Genomic DNA, 21,059 nt, shown 5'->3' with positions numbered 1-21,059 from the left:
CTCCCACGGCTAGGGGAGCGCTGCACTAATCCCGAAGCTTGGGGCGAGTGGAGCTCAGCACGCCCCAAGCTTCTGGGTGTTGGCAAGGTCTCCGCTAGCTGTGGAAGAGCTGCGCGGCTCTCCCAGGGCTAGCGGAGCGCTGCGCTAATCCCAAAGCTTGGGGCGAGCGGAGCTCAACGTGCCCCAAGCTTCTGGGTGCCGGCAAGGTCTCCGCTAGCCTTGGGAGAGCTGGGTCTCCCACGGCTAGTGGATAGCTTCCTGAAGCCTGGAGAGCTAGAGGGGTCGGTGCGCACCGACCCCCCTCGCTCTCCAGGCTTCAGGGAAAGCCTGCATTCGCCCCATAGGACGCACACACATTTCCCCTTCATTTTTGGAGGGGGGAAAAGTGCGTCTTATAGGGCGAAAAATACGGTACTTTTCTTGGGGAACAGGGGGCAGGCTGGTGTGGAGGACTCCCTGGTACTGAATGGAGTAATTGTGCCCCTGAAGGACCAGGTGCACAGCCAGGGAGTCATTTTGGACTCACAGCTGTCATGGAGGCGCAGGTTAATTCTGTGTCCAGGGCAGCTGTCTACCAGCTCCATCTGGTACACAGGCTGAGACCTTACCTGCCCGCAGACTGTCTCGCCAGAGTGGTGCATGCTCTAGGTATCTCCCGCTTGGACTACTGCAATGCACTCTATGTGGGGCTACCTTTGAAGGTGACTCGGAAACTGCAATTAATCCAGAATGCGGGAGCTAGACTGGTGACTGGGAGTGGCCACCGAGACAATATAACACCGGTCCTGAGAGATCTGCATTTGCTCCCAGTACTTTTCCGAGCACAATTCAAAGTGTTGGTTCTGATCTTTAAAGTCCCAAACAGCCTCGGTCCTGTATACCTGAAGGAGTGTCTCCACCACCATCGTCCAGCCCGGACACCAAGGTCCAACGCCGAGGGCCTTCTGGCAATCCCCTCGCTGTGAGAAGTGAGGTTACAGGGAACCAGGCAGAGGGCCTTCTCAGTGGTGGCACCTGCCCTGTGGAACGCCCTCCCAGCAGATGTCAAGGCAATAAGCTACTATTTTACTTTTAAAAGACAACTGAAGGCAGCCCTGTTTAGGGAAGTTTTTAATGTTTGATGCTGTATTGTGTTTTTGATATTCAGCTGGAGGTTGCCCAGAGTGGCTGGGGAAGCCCAGCCAGATGGGTGGGGTATAAATAATAAATTTATTATTATTATTATTATTATTATTATTATTATTATTATTATCCTTTTAAAAACCAGGATTACTAGAGTATAAAACTCCCAAGTCTCAAGTCTGTGGTAAACATCTCAGTGATTGGGATAATGTGCCAACCAATAATGTCAATCTACTAACATTGTTAGTCCTTTACTTTTATCCTATACATTCTTTATTCAATAAAGAAGTAATGAATGCAAGATAATTTCATTTTACTTCAAGTTTTAGCCAACAAGGCCACAAATGTAGTGATCTGCCAAGAACAAGAAAACCAGGGCAGCAGCAGTCCCCAATATCCTTTTAGAAACTGGTATTTCTTGCCTGTATTTTCAACTTTATTTTTAAATAAAAATTGCCTACAAAGAAAGGAAATAGCAATGGTTTTTAAACTCATCAGGATTTCAATGACAGAGAAAGAATGTGTGGAAATTGTGCCACTGAATAAAGTGAGACTTCCTTCCAGGTAGCCCTACAAAAAACGAAGGAATATATTTGAACAAAATAGGCATCACTGCATTCTTTTCGGTAAGTCGTTTATCATTTACTTTCTAAATGGTAAATAAACCAGAAATGTGCATGCACACGAAAGCTCATACCAATAACTAACTTTGTTGGTCTCTAAGGTGGTACTGGAAGGATTTTTTAAATTTATTTGGGGTTTTTTGGGGTTTTTTGTTTTTTTGTTTTTTTGCTTCAAACTGAGTCATGAGAGCATAATCAAAAGGATTATGTGAGAGAATATTTATTTCTATAAAGGTGACCTACAGCCCCAATCCAAATATATTTTGATTTCATTACCATTTCAAGGCTTTTCTGAATCAGCTTACAACTTTCTACTTTATAGTTCCACCAGGTTCTACCAACTACAATAAAGGTATTCCTACAATCAAAGAGCTATTTCAGGTTTTAAAACAGAACATTCCAACACACCCTGAGTTCTTGAAAGGGACAAAAAGCTGACTCACATTTTTAACAGTCCAATTTTATGTACAATAAGCCCACAACTTACGTGGGGATTACATTTTGGGGATCGCACCTACATCCCAAATCGTGTATAGTCAAAACACATTGGGTTCAATGGTAGGTGGGATTGCCAAAGTCTTTTTCCTGGACTCCCACCCCCTTTCCTTTCTTTTATTTTTTTTTATTTTTTTGACAAAGCTGAATGCACATAAGCTAAATGAGAGCAAGTTGTGGGCTTACTGTATGTCTACTCTAAAGTAAGTACAATTGTCAGCATGCTATATTACATCATAACTTTTTTTGCCAAAACATAAACAAACATATGTTCATCAACCATTCCTTATCTATCTCCTGCTTTCATTTGCTCCATTGAAACACACTATGGTCACAAATCATTTCCCTTCAGATGTAGCACTCAAATGCAGACGATTTCCACAGTGTAGCTGAAGTCCTCCCCACTATACATACACATAAGCAGTTATATGGGCCATTATGGGAGAACAGTAGACCTTTGAACACTTGCCACATCAGCATTCTCCCTCTATTTGGTGGATGGAGAAGCAAAATGGTGGGTTGGATGGAAAGATGGTAGGTGTGCACTGGCCCTACTATTCTCACTGTCACGCTGCCTGTCTGAACACAGGTAGAGGAGAAAACAGATCTTGTCAGTCTAACAGGATTCCTCTGCATGTGAGAATGCATTGTATCGACAGTGAACTAGATCATGTCTGAAATTTCCAAGATATACTCAGGGTTAAAATGTGAATTCTAAATTGTTAAAATACACACATACACATTAGGGGGAAATACACCTACTGTATGGGGAAATAAAAAGATACACATAGGGGATATCTTCCACATGTTTTGCCTTCATCATTAATACTTTATATGCCACATCCTGCTCACAATCCTGGCCTGACATCTTGTTAGTAATGCTGCAGTGGCACAAAGGTTAAAGGTAAAGGTAAAGGTACCCCTGCCCGTACGGGCCAGTCTTGACAGACTCTGGGGTTGTGCGCCCATCTCACTTAAGAGGCCAGGGGCCAGCGCTGTCTGGAGACACTTCCAGGTCACGTGGCCAGCGTGACATCGCTGCTCTGGCGAGCCAGAGCCGCACACGGAAACGCCGTTTACCTTCCCGCTGGTAAGCGGTCCCTATTTATCTACTTGCACCCGGAGGTGCTTTCGAACTGCTAGGTTGGCAGGCGCTGGGACCGAGCAGCGGGAGCGCACCCCGCCGCAGGGATTCGAACCGCCGACCTTTCGATCGGCAAGTCCTAGGCGCTGAGGCTTTAACCCACAGCGCCACCTGCGTCCTAGCACAAAGGTTAGGAGCCCCTTATCTCCATTAATTTCAGGACTGACAATTTAGCCATATTTAAACACTGAGACTGTTCAGTTTGTACCAAGCAGTGATAAAAGGCAAAATATAAATCTGGTTGAAAGGTTTCTCTATAAAACCAGTATGAAATGAACAGACTCAGATATCTGAACTTAGGTAAACCATCTGAACTTAAGTAAACCAAGAACTTAGTTGGCTGTCTTAAAGATGCACTGTCTTAAAGATGCAATCCTATGCATGTCAGTTTATGAAACTTAATCCAGGTAAGTGTACATAGACTGTAGCATTAGAGGCACCTACTGAGACAGTGCAAGATTGAAAATAAATAACTGAAATAACTCTGTAGTTATGCAAGAGAAAGTTTAATATTGAAATAGCAAGTGAAATCACAATAAGGGTAAAGTATCATCCTTTATTCAGTTGGTAAAATCCAAAACAAAATGACCAAAATGTTTCCAGTGTTGCCAACCAAGTGCATTCCCTTCAGTCTAAATTTTTCTTTTAAACTAATATAAAAGGCCACCTGGGGCCTTACTGAAATAAGCTACCTTTTAAAGCATGTTGCTACAGTGTTTTCAGTCTGCAGATACTTAACCGTTGCAGTGCTAATGCAGTCCTGGTGTTCTGGATTTAGCTTTCTGCACCATTTATGTTGGCCCTATCTCTACACTAAAGCTATTTTTTTTACTGTGTCACTTCTTTCCTTTTAAAAAAATATATATGGCAGCAAGACAATAAAATAAAGTTCACTTTATTTGGCACAGAACACAGTTACCCTAGCCTAATGGACTAGATAATGCTGAAATCCAGCCAGTTTTCTTGCTGCTGACCAACAGTTTTCCTTTCCTATCATTCCAATATGCAGGTCAGAGGCCCATTAATAAAAATGCAGCTTTTCCTGGGCCTTACTACACACAACCAGAACCCCAGGGAACTGTGTAAATATAGTCACAGTTAAAAGGTCAAGCAAGGACATAATAACATTCCACTAAAGCAAGATAGTAAAAACCAGTAACAACATTCATTAAAAAAGAAAACAACTAACATCCAAACCATAACTCACATCCAAACCAGATGTATGTATGTGTGTGTGTGTGTGTGTGTGTGTGTATGTATTCATGCGTATGTGTGCGCGCGCACACGAGCATGCGCGTGTCTGTATACTCCCATTGTTCTAGGTGCATTTTGTGACAGGGAATTTCATTAGCACGAGCAGAATGGAAGGAAAAGAGGACCTTTTTCTGCCTTCCCACTTCCAGCTGCTCACTGAAGACTGGAGAAGAGACCCTCTTAAGAATATTAGGGGGGATGGGCAGGGAAAAGATTAGACCATGTTAAAAGTGAACATAATATTTTAGCTGCAGTTCATTCATTTTCAGCTCTGTATTCTTGCTATTAAAAAAGTGTACTTAGACATTTTGTTGTTGCGCCCATAATCTAGGTTTAAGGTGCCATTTAGCTCCTAGCTTTCATATCAGAGTTTCTGACACTGCCTAGTGCAACTTGTTAATGGTAAGGGTTTAAGGGTGAGTCATCTCAAAATCAATTAATTGGATTTGTGCACAATTTAAAACTTTAGCCTAAAAAGGACCCCAGAATTGCCCAACAATCATGGAAATGGATGGCAATACAGACCCCTTAGAAAGCAAGACAGATGGCACTAACTCCAACAAGCAAACTAACACCATAAAGCATTAGCTATTGAGTCAAGGCTATATAGAGGGATCAGGTTTGTGTTAAAAAAAGAAAAAGCTTATTTATCTTTTAACAATTGGCACTAATAACCCATACAGTCACTGTTCCAAATCAGACAGAATCTGTTCACAGCTTAGCACAACCTTAAAAGGGTTATCCTATCAAAATGTACTCTATGAGCCTCATCTTCCATTTCAGATCCTGTTTACCAAGAGCTAATAATCTGACAAAGAAACAAAGCCAATTCCTGACATTCCACAGAACCAGGCCAGAAATGAAATGTACAGATGGATAAAAAAGAAAAACACTTATCACATTGCTGGAGAAGTTCACTGCATTTTTGAGCAACATACATCTGCCAGAAGTACCACAAAGCACTGTGGATTAATAAAAATATGGCAAAAACAGTAAGGAAAGAAAGCAGATGAAATAAATGATTTGTTCTTTCAAGTTAGGATGTGAAGCATCCTAAACAACAAGCTTTCGTGCATGACATTATAAAATATGCTCCAAAAAGTATTTTATCTAAATGTTCTCTTCCTAGGGAGAATCACTGGCATACTTTACAATGGGTATCTTAAGCACCACATGCAAAGGAGACTACAGGTTATTGCACCATTATCTCATAGCAATCACAAGCCAATAAACCAAATGATATATCTCAGTTCCTTTACAGCAGAGCTCAAAACCCTTACCACAATAAACAAATCTCAACGCCACTACACCCTAACATTTTAATAAGTGTTGAACTTAGCTTGTTCATTAAAGGTTGTTTTTTGTTTTTTAGCATAGCTATTCAGAAAGCAATGTTGTGGAAATCCAATATCCAAACTGGGAGGGGAGATTTTAAACTACAGTGCTAACCGCCCGCTGCCCCCCCCCCCCCAGATTAGGTATGAAGCTATCAACCTACTGAAATGAATGCTCAAGTCAAACTTAGCAGTAGAGAAGGGTGAAAGACTAAATTAAGCATCCATCTTAATACTAGCACCCATCTAAGGGGTTACAATGCTGGTGGAGATAGGGGGAGGGGAGCCTAGTGATAGTGTTGTGAATGAATGAGAGAAGCTTTTCTTCCCGTAAGTAGAAAAGGGATTAGAGATATCTGAAAACAGCAGATTAGCTGATGTATCTCTCTGTGTAGACAAGAGAAGGAATCTAAAGTAACTCAGTTGTTTGGAGGAGAAGGAGGGGGGCGTTTGGGGAAAACATACACACTTTTCTAAGAGCCAGAGAATGCCATTCAATTGTAACTACGTTGGCCAGGCAGGCGGGCTGGGTGTGTGTGTGTGTGTGTGTGTGTGTGTGTGATGATACCCACCCGTCACCCTTACAATCACTTAATATCACAGCTCTGTTGACATAGGTGGCTATGACATTTTTTAAAATAAAGGAACACGGAGTGAACTCGCCGCCCGCGATTGTGCCAACAGAGACATTATATTCGATGCGTTATATCTCATTTATGGGGCATTGGGAACTCATACTGAGAAGAGCTCCCTATATGTGTAGGCCGAGTTGGCGTGGGGAAACGCAGGGGAAGAGAGGGCTTGTTTATGGCTGGGCTCTCCTCTCGACGACAGACAGATAAATTATCCCCAAATGAGATACATGGCGAGGGTGGCGGGGGTGAGGAGAGGGAGAGAGAAGAGTGGGGAATACTGTATTGCAAGACCAGCAAGAGGAGATTGAGGTGAGTTTCGGGGGGAAGCTGCTCGGGGGTGGAGAAATACCTGGGGGCTCCTGTCGGCCGGGTTTTTCATGACCGCCTGGCGGAAGTTGTTATCCACGTAGGACGCCATCTCGCCCCTTCTCTGCTCCGGGCCGAACGAGGCGCCCCGGCCCCTCCGCTCGTCTCCTGCCGCTCACCAGCGGCTATTCCTGGCCCCGAGGCGAGGCGGGCTTCTCAGAGAGGCAGTTGGGGGAGAGAGGCGGCTCCCGCTGCCCGCCCGTCACTCACTCGGGCCGCCGCTCTTTCCTCCTCGGCGGCGGCGGCGGCGGCGACCAGCCCCTCGGCCTCAGCAGCGCCGCCGCCCGGTCGGGGCCTGTTGCCGGCAGCAGCAGCAGCAGCAACTCCCAGTTCCGCCTCTGCCGGGCTGCCCGGCACTGTCTTCGGCGTCCTGGCCGCCGCCGCGGTCGTCGTCTTCGCCCTGCTTCTCCCGCCTCAGCCGCCGCCGCATCCCCTCAGGCGGCGGGGCGGGAAAGGGGCCGCCGCGTCCTGGCCGCGCTCGGGCTCCGTCTCCGGCCTGGGGAGGGAGGGAGGGAAGGGGCGGCGGAGCTGTGCCTGAGGGGAAGCAGGAGGAGGAGTGTTGTGGTCGGGCAGGCCGAGGCTCACGGCGGGAGCGGCCTCCAGCGCTCGCTCGCGCTTTGTGCTGCTGCAACCATGGTGAGGAGACGGAAGGAGGGAGCAGCGCCCGGCCACACCGGCGGCGGCGGCGGCGAAGACGACGAGGAGGAGGAGCCGCACCGCCTCAGGTTCCCGCCCCTCGAGCCCTGCTGGTCTCCTCAGCCGCAATGCAAAGCGCCGCTGCTCTCCTCGCAGCGGGGTTCAGGCCGCGCTGCCACAAAAGACTCCGGAATGCCTCGCTCCCTCCGAGAGCCGCGCTGCTTCTTATCCCTCTGCCTCGCCTTGTTGTGGTGTTTTGTTTTCTTCGCGCGCTGCCTGGTAGTAGCCCGCTATGGGCAGCCTTGCAGGCACGAACTTCGCGGGAGCGGGGGGGGGGGGGACGCAACCAAGTTTTCGGCAATATGAAGCTGCTTTCCAGCTTCATTCCGCTGACTGGCAATGCCCCGCTTCACCCGCCACTGGCACGCGCTGGAAGAGGCGGACCCTTGCGAATGGGTTTCTGAAGAGGTTCTCTAGTTTCTGGCATCAGCGCGAGACACGTGAGAGCCGCTTTGCAGCCTGCGATAACCCCATTCCGTTGAGATATGTTGCAAAGGTGTTGAGAGTGGTCTACTGGTCGGAGAGAAGGGGGGGGTGTTTGTGCCAGTGTCAGTGTCAGAATGCCAACAATAATGAAGCAGGAGGAAACCTGCGGGATGAAGGCCACCCACATCGGCGAATGTTTCGCCACCCTGCATCAACGTTCAGGGGCAGCATCCTCCCACCTCTTTTAGCTGCACAACAAGACTGGGAGGCAAGGCTGAGAGAGAGGGATTGGCACAGGGCCGCCCTCTGACTTCTTCACCCAGTGAGCTGCTTCAGTGAGCGGTTCTGAACCTAGGACCTAATCCAGCAGTCTAAAATCCTATACTGGCTCTCTCAAGTGTTCACACAGTGGTAGAGGAAAAACACCAGCAGTTAGGCGTGCAAATGGGACTTGTTGTGCCTCTTGCAAGATTTGCCACATGCCTCTCTAAATTCGCGTGAAGAATTTCTGCACCAGCATTGGATACTTTGAGGCAAGGGTCACGCCTATGGTGCCTCTGAGTGCACATGCCTTTCCTGGTTCACCTAAGGTCCCATCCCACCTGAAAGTGTTCTACTGTAGCTGGTTAAAGAGTTCATTATGTGCTCTTGGTTATGGTGTGTGTGTTCTGTGACCATGGCAGTTTCTCCAGTTTGCACAAAGAGGTTGGCGAACTGTGGGAAATCGGCTGCTGGCATGAACATTGGCTATGTCTTTAGTTGAACTGGTCGAACTAGATCTTACAGCCAGGTAATGGGGAGTTCCCATGTGAAAACAGTCTCAGGAATATATGATATGTTTACAAACAATGAGCTGGAAGGGACCTTGGAGGTTCAACTGTGTCTAACTCTTTGCTCAATGCAAGGTCTGCCATGCAAGATGCAATTATAACATCCCTGACCAATGATCATTCAGTCTCTACTTAAATACCAACAGCAAGAGAGAGCCTAGCACCTCTTAACAGTGGAATAGCACACTTGCCATTAGGAAGCTTCCCCTGCTGCCCTGCAATTTCCACTGTTATGTCTCATGATGCCCAATAGTGAAAGAGAGAGCAAAGTCTGCTCCATGTTCTGCATCATAGTGCTTCATATATTTGAAGACCACTGTGTCCTTAATCTTCTCCAGGATAAACATACTCAGCTCTTATAACTCTTTGTCACAGGACTTTGTTTTTAGACCCATGCTTGTCACTTTCAGCTGTACACATAGCCTTCTTAAAATTTGACCAGAACTGAGCACATGACTTCAGATGTAGTATGACCAGCACACAATAGAGAAGAAATACTACTCCCCATGATTGGGACACTGCTTTTGATTGTGTAGTCTACTCTTTATTTCGTTTTTTAACTAGAGAGAAAGAAAGAGAGAAAAACACCTGTCACACTACTATCTCATGTCCAGCTTGTGATCCACTAAGGCACCTAGATCCTTTTCACATGGATAGACCGACTATCTAAAATAAAATGCAGGAGATCGTTCTTCCTGTATGATGTCTTCATGCATGATTTTCCTCATGCCTCCCTAATTCTATAGTGATCCATGACATCAAGAGTCCAAATGACCACCTCCTCCTGAGCTAACCATTGTTCTTCAGACCCTGAGATGAAGCCTAAGCTTATAGCTTATTAGCATTTACCTCCTGAAACTTAGTTCTGCAAATCCCTTTATTATGCCTCAACATCTGTACAAGTTCCTAAATGTGCAAATAAGGCATATGCTCTCTTTTGTTTTGGCAAAACTATTTTGGCTGCCCTACATCAATTGCACCACCTCAATCAGCGAAGCTAGAATGCATTACTGTGCCCTTCCCTAACTTTCAAAGGAGCATCTATGACTGGTGCTCTTTGAAAGCAATTCCAAAGCCTTGTTGGATAAACAGATTGCTTATAAACCTCTTGATTAAAAAAAAGAAATCATCCAAATGGTGTACTGATAAAATTCTAGGTAAAACTTGGCTAAAATCCATGAAAACAAATAGTCACAAAACCATAATTAAATCAATAAAAATTTAAAACAAATAGCACTTACCTTTATAGCGTGCTTTAGAGGTGTTCAGAGTGCTTCACATTCATTATCCTGTAATCCTTACAAAAGCTTTGTAAGATAGGTTTATAAAGTTTATTACCTTTATATTGCATACGCAGGAGAAGGAAGTGCTAAGCCTAAGAAAGAGTGACTTGTTTCAAGTGAGTGCATGGTAGAGGTAAAATTCCAGGTAAGTATTTCCTAGTTTGTCAATCATCTCTTAGTTGGCTATCCTATATTAACTATAATCATGCTACTCATGCAGTTTTCTGAATTGTTATTGGCATCTGTATGTCTTGAAAGACAATGGAAGAATGTGCCATAGGGGGTAAAGTCAAATCACTGGAAAGTTACAGCGCCTGCTGTGGCTGTAGAGACCAATATGGGAGAGACATGCTTTATTGCAGCTGGGGTAGATGAAGGCGTCTGGTTTTGCTGATACAGATGCACCATTGTTATTTAGGCTTATGACTAACAGCAGTAAAAGATAACAATATCTTGCATGTGAGGAGATACAACAAAACCAATAATAAAACAACAGGCTCTGTGCACTAGATAGGGGACCCAAAATTTGCAGGGGAAATAGTATGTTGAGCCCATATTTTGAGGGAGGGAGAGAGGAGTATGTCATTCTCTTGGCATAGCTACTTTTCTCACTCCCCCCCCCCAAGTTCGCCCACAGCTGACAAATGTCCTTGCAGGAGAGCAAAAGCAAATTTATAATACAATTTAACACCTCATTTTGTATTATGTAATGGATTTTGCTTGTATTAAATTGCTTAAACACTTACATTTGTGCTTGCCATAGCACTGCACATTACCATAGATGCTTAAATAGTAATTACATTTGTTGCAGCAACACTTCTAAGCAAGGTGCAAGTCTGTTAACTGCACTTGCTTCCCATAAACAATTTGTACTTTTTATGCCCTGGCCTGTTACAGAAACAGTCTGTAATGTTAAGGAAGCGCATAACAATCACTTGCTGGTAGTCTAGCACTAGTGCAAGTTAATATGTAATAATAAGTAAAATATATGTAGGAAATATGGTTTTGAAAAGATGGTCCTTAATTGGCCGGCTCAGTTTCTCCATACGAAATCTTTATCCCATTGCATACACAGAAAAATAAAGTTTAGTATGGTATCCAAGTCCAAAGTTTACAAAACCTCTGGCTTCCAAGGCCACTGCAAAAAAAAATTCTGTGCATGAGGGCAAGGCGGCGAGGGTTTGCTGTAAGAGATCACAGCTGCCTAACCCACCAGTGCTGCCAAGTGCAAGCTAGGAGTGAGTGGGTAGGGGAAACACAGCACAGGCGTGGAAAGCAGATGGTCTCAAGTAAATCCCAGCTCTCTTATCCGAGGCTCACCCCAGGCCTTTGCCTCAGAATCACCTTCTAATATGGCCATCCCTCTCCTCCATGCAGCCTCTCCACTATATTATATATTTAATGCCTCTTCTACTTCTTTCTTCTGTTAACGTATATCTAGTCTGAACTGAACTGAGAGCCACAGATTCCAAGCTTCAACTTTAGGGTTTTAAAAGTAAGCACCAGCACTTTGAATTAGGCTTGGAAGTGAACAAGGAATCAGCCAAGCTCTTTTAAAACTGGCAAGCTGTGATCCGAAAGAATTTTACCAGTTAAAAATACAGGGAGCAATATTCTTAACCGGAGCTTCTGAGCCATCTTCAAAGGCAGCCCCACATAAAGTACATCATAATCTAACCAAGAGGTTATTGGGGTGTAGATTACTCTGGATACAGTACAGTATATCTTCATTATATTCATTGAGGGGTTTTTTTTCCTTGTTCACTGCTTCCTGTTGCTTTCCTGACTTCAACATATTTAATGCATGAGCAGCTGAAATGTTTTTCTGAGTAAGATTGTGGAGCAACAAGATGAGCAAGAGAGGCAGTAAATACTCTAGAAGTACCTTGGCCATGGAGAAGAGCAAACCTGGGGCCAGTGATCAGCCAAGACAGGCACTGGTGCGCAGTCCCAGAGGCTCAGAAGGGCCCCTCACTAGCCTGGCTTGGCCGTAACACCACTTCCTCCTCACCAGGCCCCTAGTGACTGGGTTTCATTTGTTTTTTCTATTTCTTCAGCAGTCTTATGAAAGATGTCCTGGGAAGAAGAAGGGAAACAAAGGCCAGAACCATCTTGGCAGGCGGGCTGAAGAGAGAATGGGAGAGATGCCTTGAACTCCAGGGCTGTACTCCTGTGGGGAACAAGACCCTATTGAGATGACCATGCTACTTTTGTAACAGTATAAAGGCTGGGTGCAACCTCTGTTTTCATTATGTTTCCAGTTCATTGCAGTAAAACTATGCATTTGCAACACAAAGGAGCTCTAGAGTGGAAGCAGTTGTTTATTTTATTTTTATTGTTTATTGTTTATTAATCACGTCTTCAGAAAAAAACTTTTAAAAACAAGTGTAAACAAGTTAAAGAGTGCAGCAGCAACAACAGCTGTTCAAGCTACTCTGTCACTACCTAAGACATGCATTCTTTAGAATCAGAGTTGCATTCTGGTTTGTTTTTAGGTTTTTATTTTCTTTTTTTTCAAGCTGAGCTTTGAGCAACATTCACCTGATGATCTGTTGCCTCTCAATTTTTCTCCCTCAGTTATTCCATAGTTTTCTTATTTCCCACCAACAGCCTAAAACAGATATGGCATTTCCCTTATTGATATTCATTACATTAAAAAAAAATCTGTTTCCACCTCCAGAAGCAATTAACAACTAAACTAGATAACAGTATGATAATAAAGTATAAAATGTAGTACTGGAGAGAAGTGTAGAGCTAGCTTAGTCTTCATTCAGATATAATACCAACTGGAAGCAGAACAATATTTAACTATAAAACACCAGGTTTGTTTTATGTGGAATCACTAGTAAATTTTCATTCCTCATTTTCATAGTCCACGCTGGAGTCAATAACAGGCTGTTAGTCCCCAGCTAATTTTTCAGCTGAAGAATCACAGAACATTTATAGTTTCACATCAAGATTACACAAGATGAATGAGGATATGGCAACTGACATGTGGCACCAGTTATTTAAAGAAGTCAACTGAATCATAATTAGGTCAAAGTGGGTAGGACAGCCTTCCCCAACCTGGTATCTTCCAGCTGTTTTGGACTGCAACTCCCATTAGCTGGGCTTTAATGCAGCTGGGTTTTAATCCTTCTGCAAAAGGGTGCCATCCCCTGTAACCATATACGCTTGAAAAGAATGTGATTCCTTCTGCATAAGGCCACATACAAAGCACTTAGAGCAATATATTTCTTAGAAATTCATGTGACCTAACTAAGTTAAGGTTACCAGATTTTTTTCAATGAATCCAGGGACACTTTTCAGCTTCAATGGATTCTGTATGGGGACTGATTTGTAAATCCGGGGACTGTCTCCGGGAAATGGGGACGTCTGGTAACATTAAACTAAATGCTCTGGCAAAAGATAATTCTAGTTTAAGAATTGTATCTATGTACAGTGGTACCTCGGGTTACATTCACTTCAGGTTACAGACTCCGCTAACCCAGAAATAGTACCTCGGGTTAAGAACTTTGCTTCAGGATGAGAACAGAAATCGTGCTCCGGCAGCGCGGCGGCAGCAGGAGGCCCCATTAGCTAAAGTGGTGCTTCAGGTTAAGAACAGTTTCAGGTTAAGAACGGACCTTCAGAACGAATTAAGTACGTAACTAGAGGTACCACTGTATTTCATTTCTAAACCATCTATCAGTACAGACCCTTGAATCAATTTCAGTTGTGATTTTATCATTGTATAACCACATTTTCCCAAAGAATTATAGCCTGGTATTTTTATGCTAGCATACAGCACAAAGGGGAATGTTGGCCTGTTGTTGTTACATAATAGAGATACACAGAACTGAAAAGTGCAGTTTAGGTGGAAGTCCTTTTTAAAATCTTTTTTGTACAATGGGTTGTGTGTCATTTTTCCTTTTTCCTTTCATTCAGCATTTCACAATGGAGAGCCAGACAGTTATTAAACTTCAAGAGAAAAAAACAATGGCTATTGAAATGAAATTTTACAAATGCTGAACTTCATTAAACATAAAGGCATTTATTTTCTCAAAAGAGTGATGATTAACATTTAATCATTTCCATTACTTACTGTTGATTACCAGTAGCTGAATCTGTGCCCTTCATAAGCTCATGAAAGGAGTAAGAATGATGGAAACCAAACTGGACAGAAGAAAAACACTACAGAAAGTCCAGATACTATTGAAGTTAATGGAAAAGTCACCAAAGGTACTGATGAATGTGGAGTTAAACATTTTCAAACTAGCAGCCCATTACTCCTACTAGTAGAGCCTTAGAACTTTTAGTTTTCGTTGTTTTAAAAATATGAGACATGAAGTTGCTTGGCCATTTTTCCAACTCAGAAAATCTGTCTGCAAACTTTTCCTGAATAATTGGCAGAGTCCTCACATGGGTACAGAGTCACTTCTCTCCCCATCTGTTACTCCAACCCCCAGCCCAACTTGCTCACATACACAGATACAGGAAAAAAGGGATAGAGCTACACACTTTTCCATGAGGTCTGGGTAAAAGCTGGATCCAGAATTAACATGAATCCTCTTGAATTTCCATGATTTTTACATAGGGTTCCCCCAAACCACCATCAAATTAAAACTTACATATGTAGCTCTAGAGGTCCAGTACTTGCCAGGGAAGCAGTATCACAAAAATGTTGATCCAAAATACTTTTCTTTTTTGTTGGATGCCAGGAAAACCACCAGTAATTGGCACATGTGGACACAAAGGTGCCATATGCTTTGCTTTCATTGTGGTTTGAGGGGTATCATTGTAAAAAAAGAATGACAAACCATAACAAACCAGTCCAATGATTCATTTTATGTGCCATAGTGGTACCACAAATGCCAGGTCCATTATTTTTATGGTTCAGAGTATGGAGATAGATGTGATCCATTATTTAATGGTGGCTTTGGGGGCTCCTGCATTAAAACAATGCAAATTCAAAAGCTTTCAGTTACGTGTGTGAAAGAGCGGGGGGGGAGGCTTCTTTCTCTGACTTTCCTCTGTGCCCACTCTTTCCGCTGCTTTCTTTACCCCAAGGCTCCCGCCCCGCCCCCCCCCCCAAAAATCACTCTTCATTGCCTCCCACATTACATTTATCAGGCAGTGTGCAGTCCCGTTTTAAAAACATTTTATGGGCCATTAGGCAAACTTCAAAGTGAAGTGCTAGCAAGACCCCAGCTGACTACCATCTCTCTTTCCAAAATAATGCCTTTGGGCCTACACTGGGGCCAGCAGCATTCTGGAGAAATGAATAGGCCAAACAGCTAGAGCTTCACCAGGACTTTGCTTTGAAGCAAGCCTAGCTGCCTGGGATTTTTAAAAATTAAAATCTTGGGTCAAAGGCCTTGTGGACACATATAGAGATCTTTATGCCTCCCATTAAGGAAGGCAGGTATAGAATCGAATAATCAGAATATAACTTCCCACTTTATTAAACGAAGGTCCAATTTTTCTCGTTTCTTCAGTAGTGTTTTTAGAATCAGTTCTACTGATCTGGTGCAAGACACCTGCATGCTGTACTTTGAGGAAGTGCTCCCTTCCTCAGAACATGACCTAGAGAGCACCTGTGACACCCATCTAACCCACAATATCTTCCTCAGAGTGAGGCCAGAGGTGGGCAGACCAGAGAGTCTCACATTGGCCCTTAGCCACTTTTTGAAGTACCAAATGCTACAGGCACAAAAGCAGTGATGGTGGGTGGCAGTGGCATCAGCCGTGGGGATGGATAAGGGCATGTGATTCATTGTCCTGCCTTATCTGCTACTTAAGCCATGTAGGTCATAATGTGGCCAGATCTAAGCTCAAGGTGATAAGCAGATGGAAAATGTGACATTAAGATCTTTGCCCATGCATTTTTTTCTTGGATCACCCAGTGAGTAGTGACCAACAGGATCTTGTATTTTCCACGTCCTTCTTGAATACAGACATACAGGACCAATTGCAACCTATCATTTTCCATGTGCATGCCTCTTTGGGTACTGGCCAACACAGTACAAGAGAACTTCTGATGGGTGTTCTCTTAGCTAAAAGTGTTATGGCATCTTAAGAGCTATGAGTGACAGCAGCCAAAAGGGAAGGCATGTGGATGGAGGAGCTGAAAGTCAAGCCAATGCCCATGAAGCCTTTAGCCAGTTGATTCACCACTTTTATGACTTCTTCAAATAAGCAAGGAGATATAAAGAAGTGAAACTAGAACAGAGAGTTTGCCATATACAGAACAACAAAACAGAGGTTTATGGTTTTGCAAAGAGACTTTGGCTTCTGTGAGATTTATTCAATATATTTACTTTCCAGGAGTCATAGGGTACACCAATAAATTATCCTAAACTAAAAGCACAGGGAGATCTAAATTTAAGTTTTGTCATCAGGCATGGCCAAACTTGGCCCTCCAGCTGTTTTGGGACTACAGTTCCCATAATCCCTGACCACTGGTCCTGTTAGCTAGGGATGATGGGAGTTGTAGTCCCAAAAACAGCTGGAGGGCTAAGTTTGGCCATGCCTGGTCTAGATGCATTAGCACAAAGATAATGCCAGCCCCCCCATTTATTTGGGTTAGAAATTGAAGTTGTAATCTATACTGCCTTACCTGGGAGTAAACCCCATTCAGCTCAATACAGCTTGCATCTATGTAGACATAGGACTGAGCTGTAAGTCTTTACTATAGAAGAGCATTATGAGCATTTCAGTGAATACTCGTAAAATCTTGCTAATCAGAGCTGGTTTTCAAAAATGTTCCTTACAAATGTGCTAAAAGCCAATAATGATAATCCAGTACTATAGTTCTATGAATGAAACAGGTGCTATCTATGCTGAATATCCTATTAACAATGAACAGAGCATCTCCATGGCAGCGGTGGGCTATTTAAGTTTCTGCAAACTACTCCCTTCTGAAAGTTGACAATCTTCATTGAAACAGTCTCTCTCCTGAACCATTAGGGTTGGAAAATGATGAGTACTATGCACAGCCACATTCCAAGATATAGCACTTCAATCCTTATAAATTTTACTATAACACACACTTCCAGAGTATGTAAGAGAGAAACAGTAGAAAAGCAATGAATATGCATGACTGTAAAATCAGAATGCATGGAAGCAAATATACAAATCTCAACCCCCCCCCCAAAAAAAAATCAGATCTGAATGACCCTTTTGCAATATACAGCCACCCTCTAGAAGTTCCCATAGAAAGCTAAAATAAAAGTCCTTTGGATTTGAAAGGATTTGAGTTCATTACTACTTTCTCCAGGTTTATTGCAGTGTCATGCTTATTAGAATATTTAGCATGTATTTATAACAAATTTCAAGTATTCAAATTACTTCATTTACATTGTAATAGCAATCCTTACAATAATCCTAGAAGGCAAGTCATATTGCTGAAACTACAAGAGCAGGGTTACTTAGAGGGTTCATGATGGATAACAGCTCTGAACTAGAAACTTTCCAGTTCACATTCTACAATTTCTTTGCAAAATAGGTAAGATCAATTGATGAAAAGCAAATTCCTTGGAATAAAAAGCATTTTTGTTTTTCCAGACATGTCAAGATTTTACCAGTCAGAAGTTTGCTAAACATCATTTCAAAATCAATGGGTTGTAGTAAGTGCAAGTCCTACTCAGAGTAGGGCTATTAATTGGGTCTACTCTGAGTAAAGCTCAATTAATGACACCCCCCCCCCATAATTTAAAAGCAGATAATGCATATTTAAAAGAAAATGTGCTTACAAAGTGAGCTTCAGATTTCTCTTTCTGGCAAGCTGATATACTTGCTCAGATTGAATGTTTGTAGTAGGACAATGTTGAATTACACCCATTGAATATAAGAGGGGGGATCCAAGTTTTATTTCAACTACTTTCACAACCTATGCTTAATTTGCAAAAAATGCAAACAAATGTTTGAAAACAAACATGAAGACATGGATCTTTCAAGCTGTTCACAACAATAAAGCACACAATACAATCTTCCCTATGCTCCTATTGGCCAGCCTAGGAAGTCTAGGCTCAAGGGGCCTTCAGACAGTACCAGAAATGGAAGAGAGGGATTCTCAAACATAAATAAGCTTAGTGAGCTCCAAGCCAAGTCTTTGGGACCTGTAGAGTATCTCAGGAAAGGCTGAAGACCTAATGGGGTTTCCTCAAACAGGAGCTTTAAAAAAGTAACTGATTCTGTGCCTGAGTCAAAACATTATTATTCCAGACACATAATTTCTTTTGTCAATCAATATCCATTGTTTGCTATACAACTGAACTAGGTTATGACGAAACAGTTCCTTGGAAAGAGTCTTTGGCATGTTTTGACTGACTCATTTGATTGCTATGTACAAAAGCCACTCTCCCTTCATTTCTGTATCTCAGATGCTTTAACAGTATGTTATTTTTTTTGCAATAAACGTATGCAATTTTTTTCTAAAAATCCACAAGTGGAACATTTACCTTGTTTGTGTCTCTTTACCATGTCGTTTTCACCCAAGTCTGTTCAAAGCATATGGCCTAGTGGGTGTGTGGGAATGAATGAATCTCCACATAGGCTATAGATTTTAAGTAGATCTGCTTAGTTTGGAGTGCCAACCCAAACAAGAGAATGATAAATACTGTGAGGTACCAGGGACGCAGGTGGCACTGTGGGTTAAAGCCTCAGCACCTAGGACTTGCCGATTGAAAGGTCGGCGGTTCGAATCCCTGCGGCGGGGTGCGCTCCCGCTGCTCGGTCCCAGCGCCTGCCAACCTAGCAGTTCGAAAGCACCTCCGGGTGCAAATAGATAAATAGGGACCGCTTACCAGCGGGAAGGTAAACGGCATTTCCGTGTGCGGCTCTGGTTCACCAGATGCAGCTTTGTCACGCTGGCCACGTGACCCGGAAGTGTCTCCGGACAGCGCTGGCCCCTGGCCTCTTGAGTGAGATGGGCGCACAACCCCAGAGTCTGTCAAGACTGGCCCATACGGGCAGGGGTACCTTTACCTTTACCTTTACCAGTTTCATCCACAATTTAAAACTCAGTTAAGAGGGCAAACCAGCCAGACAAGAAAACGTCCACTCCATGTGCACACCAGCAGCTGCTCATTGTTCAACTACTAGCCTTTTCCTATAAAGCAGCAAGCATCCCCCCAGAATCCTGGGGATCAGCTCTCATTAAAACCTAATCACTGCCTCATCCCAGCAAAGTTCACTCCATGTAGGTCAAAGCTGTGGTGAACTGTTAAGGCAGTCTAAAGCCTTCTGTGGAATTGTTCAAATTGCATCTGACAAGATGATTCTAATGCACTTACTCTCTCTCTCTCTCTCTCTCTCTCTCTCTCTCTCTCTGTGTGTGTGTGTGTGTGTGTGTTAAATATATATTAGCCAACTTCTGCAGTTGCGAAGTAGGGAAAAGAAGTGTACCTCATGGAAGATATAACGAGGTCAGTAATACTTCTAGTACAGAATCCTTCAGAAGTATTCATGTAGTATGAAGTAATTATTTGGGAATGTTTGGGTTACTTAAGAGAAGTGTGCTTCCTCACATGAGCCAAAATGGCAGCTGTGTTTCCACAATGTATAGTGCAGTGGTACCTCTGGTTATGTACTTAATTCATTCTGGAGGTCCGTTCTTCACATGAAACTGTTCTTAACCTGAAGCACCACTTTAGCTAATGGGGCCTCCCGCTGCTGCTGTGCCGCCACCACGTGATTTCTCTTCTCATCCTGAAGCAAAGTTCTTAACCCGAGGTACTATTTCTGGATTAGTGGAGTCTGTAACCTGAAGCGTATGTAACCCGAGGTACCACTGTACAATAGTATCTTGGTTATCAAACTTAAGCCATTCTGGGAGTCCGTTCAACTCCCGAAATCATTCGAAACCCAAGACACGGCTTCCGATTGGCGGCAGGAGCTTCCTGCACTCAATTGGACACTGCAGAAGCCGTGTCGGACGTTCAGCTTCTGAAAAATGTTCGCAAACCGGAACTCTTACTTCTGGGTTTGCAGCATTCAGGAGCCGATTTGTTCGACAACTAAGCCATTTGAGAACCAAGGTACCACTGCAGTAACATAAACTCAATACTAGAAGTCTCCAGCCAAATAATTAGATGTGTATTACAAACCAATGCCCACAGTCCCTTGCTTTTCACCGTATTTTGTCTCACTTCCTTTAACTATCTTATCTCTTGGCCACTGTCCCTAGTACACTTGCCCTTCTGGCCTTAAGCATTGCCAGGTTTCTTCATCTTTCCTCCCTCTCGTCCTCTCCACATTCCTCTGTATACCCATATATCTATATTTTTCTAACATGAAAACACACACACAATTCTGATATATCTGAATTAATGAAGTCATATGGCTATCTCTCGGCTCAGGATTTCTTTGTTTGTGAAAGCCTGCACATTGCTAACTAGACGCAGATGTCTGGATCTATTGAACAGAAGCAAATGATTCATTTTCCTCATTATTCAATCATTCCAAGATGCATTTAAACATCTGTTATGTAAGTCTTCTCAATGGCAGTCCAAAACATCTGATGCATTTTTATCCCAAAATGACAGACTATAGGAATAGCAAAAATCATGCTTATTTCTGGAACCTATGGGAAATATCACAATGGTTTCAGTAAAAATCAGTTCCAGGCTGGTGGCTGGAAATCAAAAGAAACAGAAATAAAAATCAATTACTTCAAATGTTACTATGTCTTCCTAAATATTCAGGAGTGTTTTCATAATATCTCCCCAGAATACTTAATTGTCTGGGACATAGAACACTATTACGTGACTGAAAATGGCATCAATGCAAAAGGAAGAGATTGGAAGTTGCTTCCTTGGTGGTGGAACTCAGATCTTTTGTATCACACATAGTACCACAACATAGAAAACG

The 21,059-nt window shown here is 43.2% G+C and overlaps 1 protein-coding gene and 2 long non-coding RNA genes across 6 annotated transcripts in view; 1 reads left to right on the top strand and 2 right to left on the bottom strand.

Moving 5' to 3' along the window:
- Positions 1–7,929, bottom strand: part of RAPGEF2 (Rap guanine nucleotide exchange factor 2) — a 166,616-nt gene extending 158,687 nt beyond the window's left edge. For all 4 annotated transcript variants that reach the window (XM_079991335.1, XM_079991338.1, XM_079991337.1 and 1 more), the window contains exon 1: positions 6,957–7,929. In XM_079991335.1, coding sequence (XP_079847461.1) covers positions 6,957–7,025 — 69 coding nt within the window. In that variant the 5' untranslated portion in view covers positions 7,026–7,929. The remainder of the gene's footprint in view (positions 1–6,956) is intronic.
- Positions 6,607–12,506, top strand: LOC307224561. The gene is made up of 3 exons (XR_013842657.1): positions 6,607–6,916; positions 10,283–10,353; positions 12,266–12,506. It is a non-coding gene; the product is annotated as an uncharacterized lncRNA (long non-coding RNA).
- A 74-nt stretch (positions 12,507–12,580) lies between these two features.
- Positions 12,581–21,059, bottom strand: part of LOC307224568 — a 45,132-nt gene continuing 36,653 nt past the window's right edge. Inside the window, exon 3 of the long non-coding RNA XR_013842670.1 lies at positions 12,581–12,819. This is a non-coding gene — a long non-coding RNA (uncharacterized lncRNA). The remainder of the gene's footprint in view (positions 12,820–21,059) is intronic.

This window comes from Podarcis cretensis (genome assembly GCF_951804945.1).
Source record: "Podarcis cretensis genome assembly, chromosome: 9".
Taxonomy (NCBI): Eukaryota; Metazoa; Chordata; class Lepidosauria; order Squamata; family Lacertidae; genus Podarcis; species Podarcis cretensis.
This window is presented reverse-complemented; position numbering and strand designations above follow the sequence as displayed.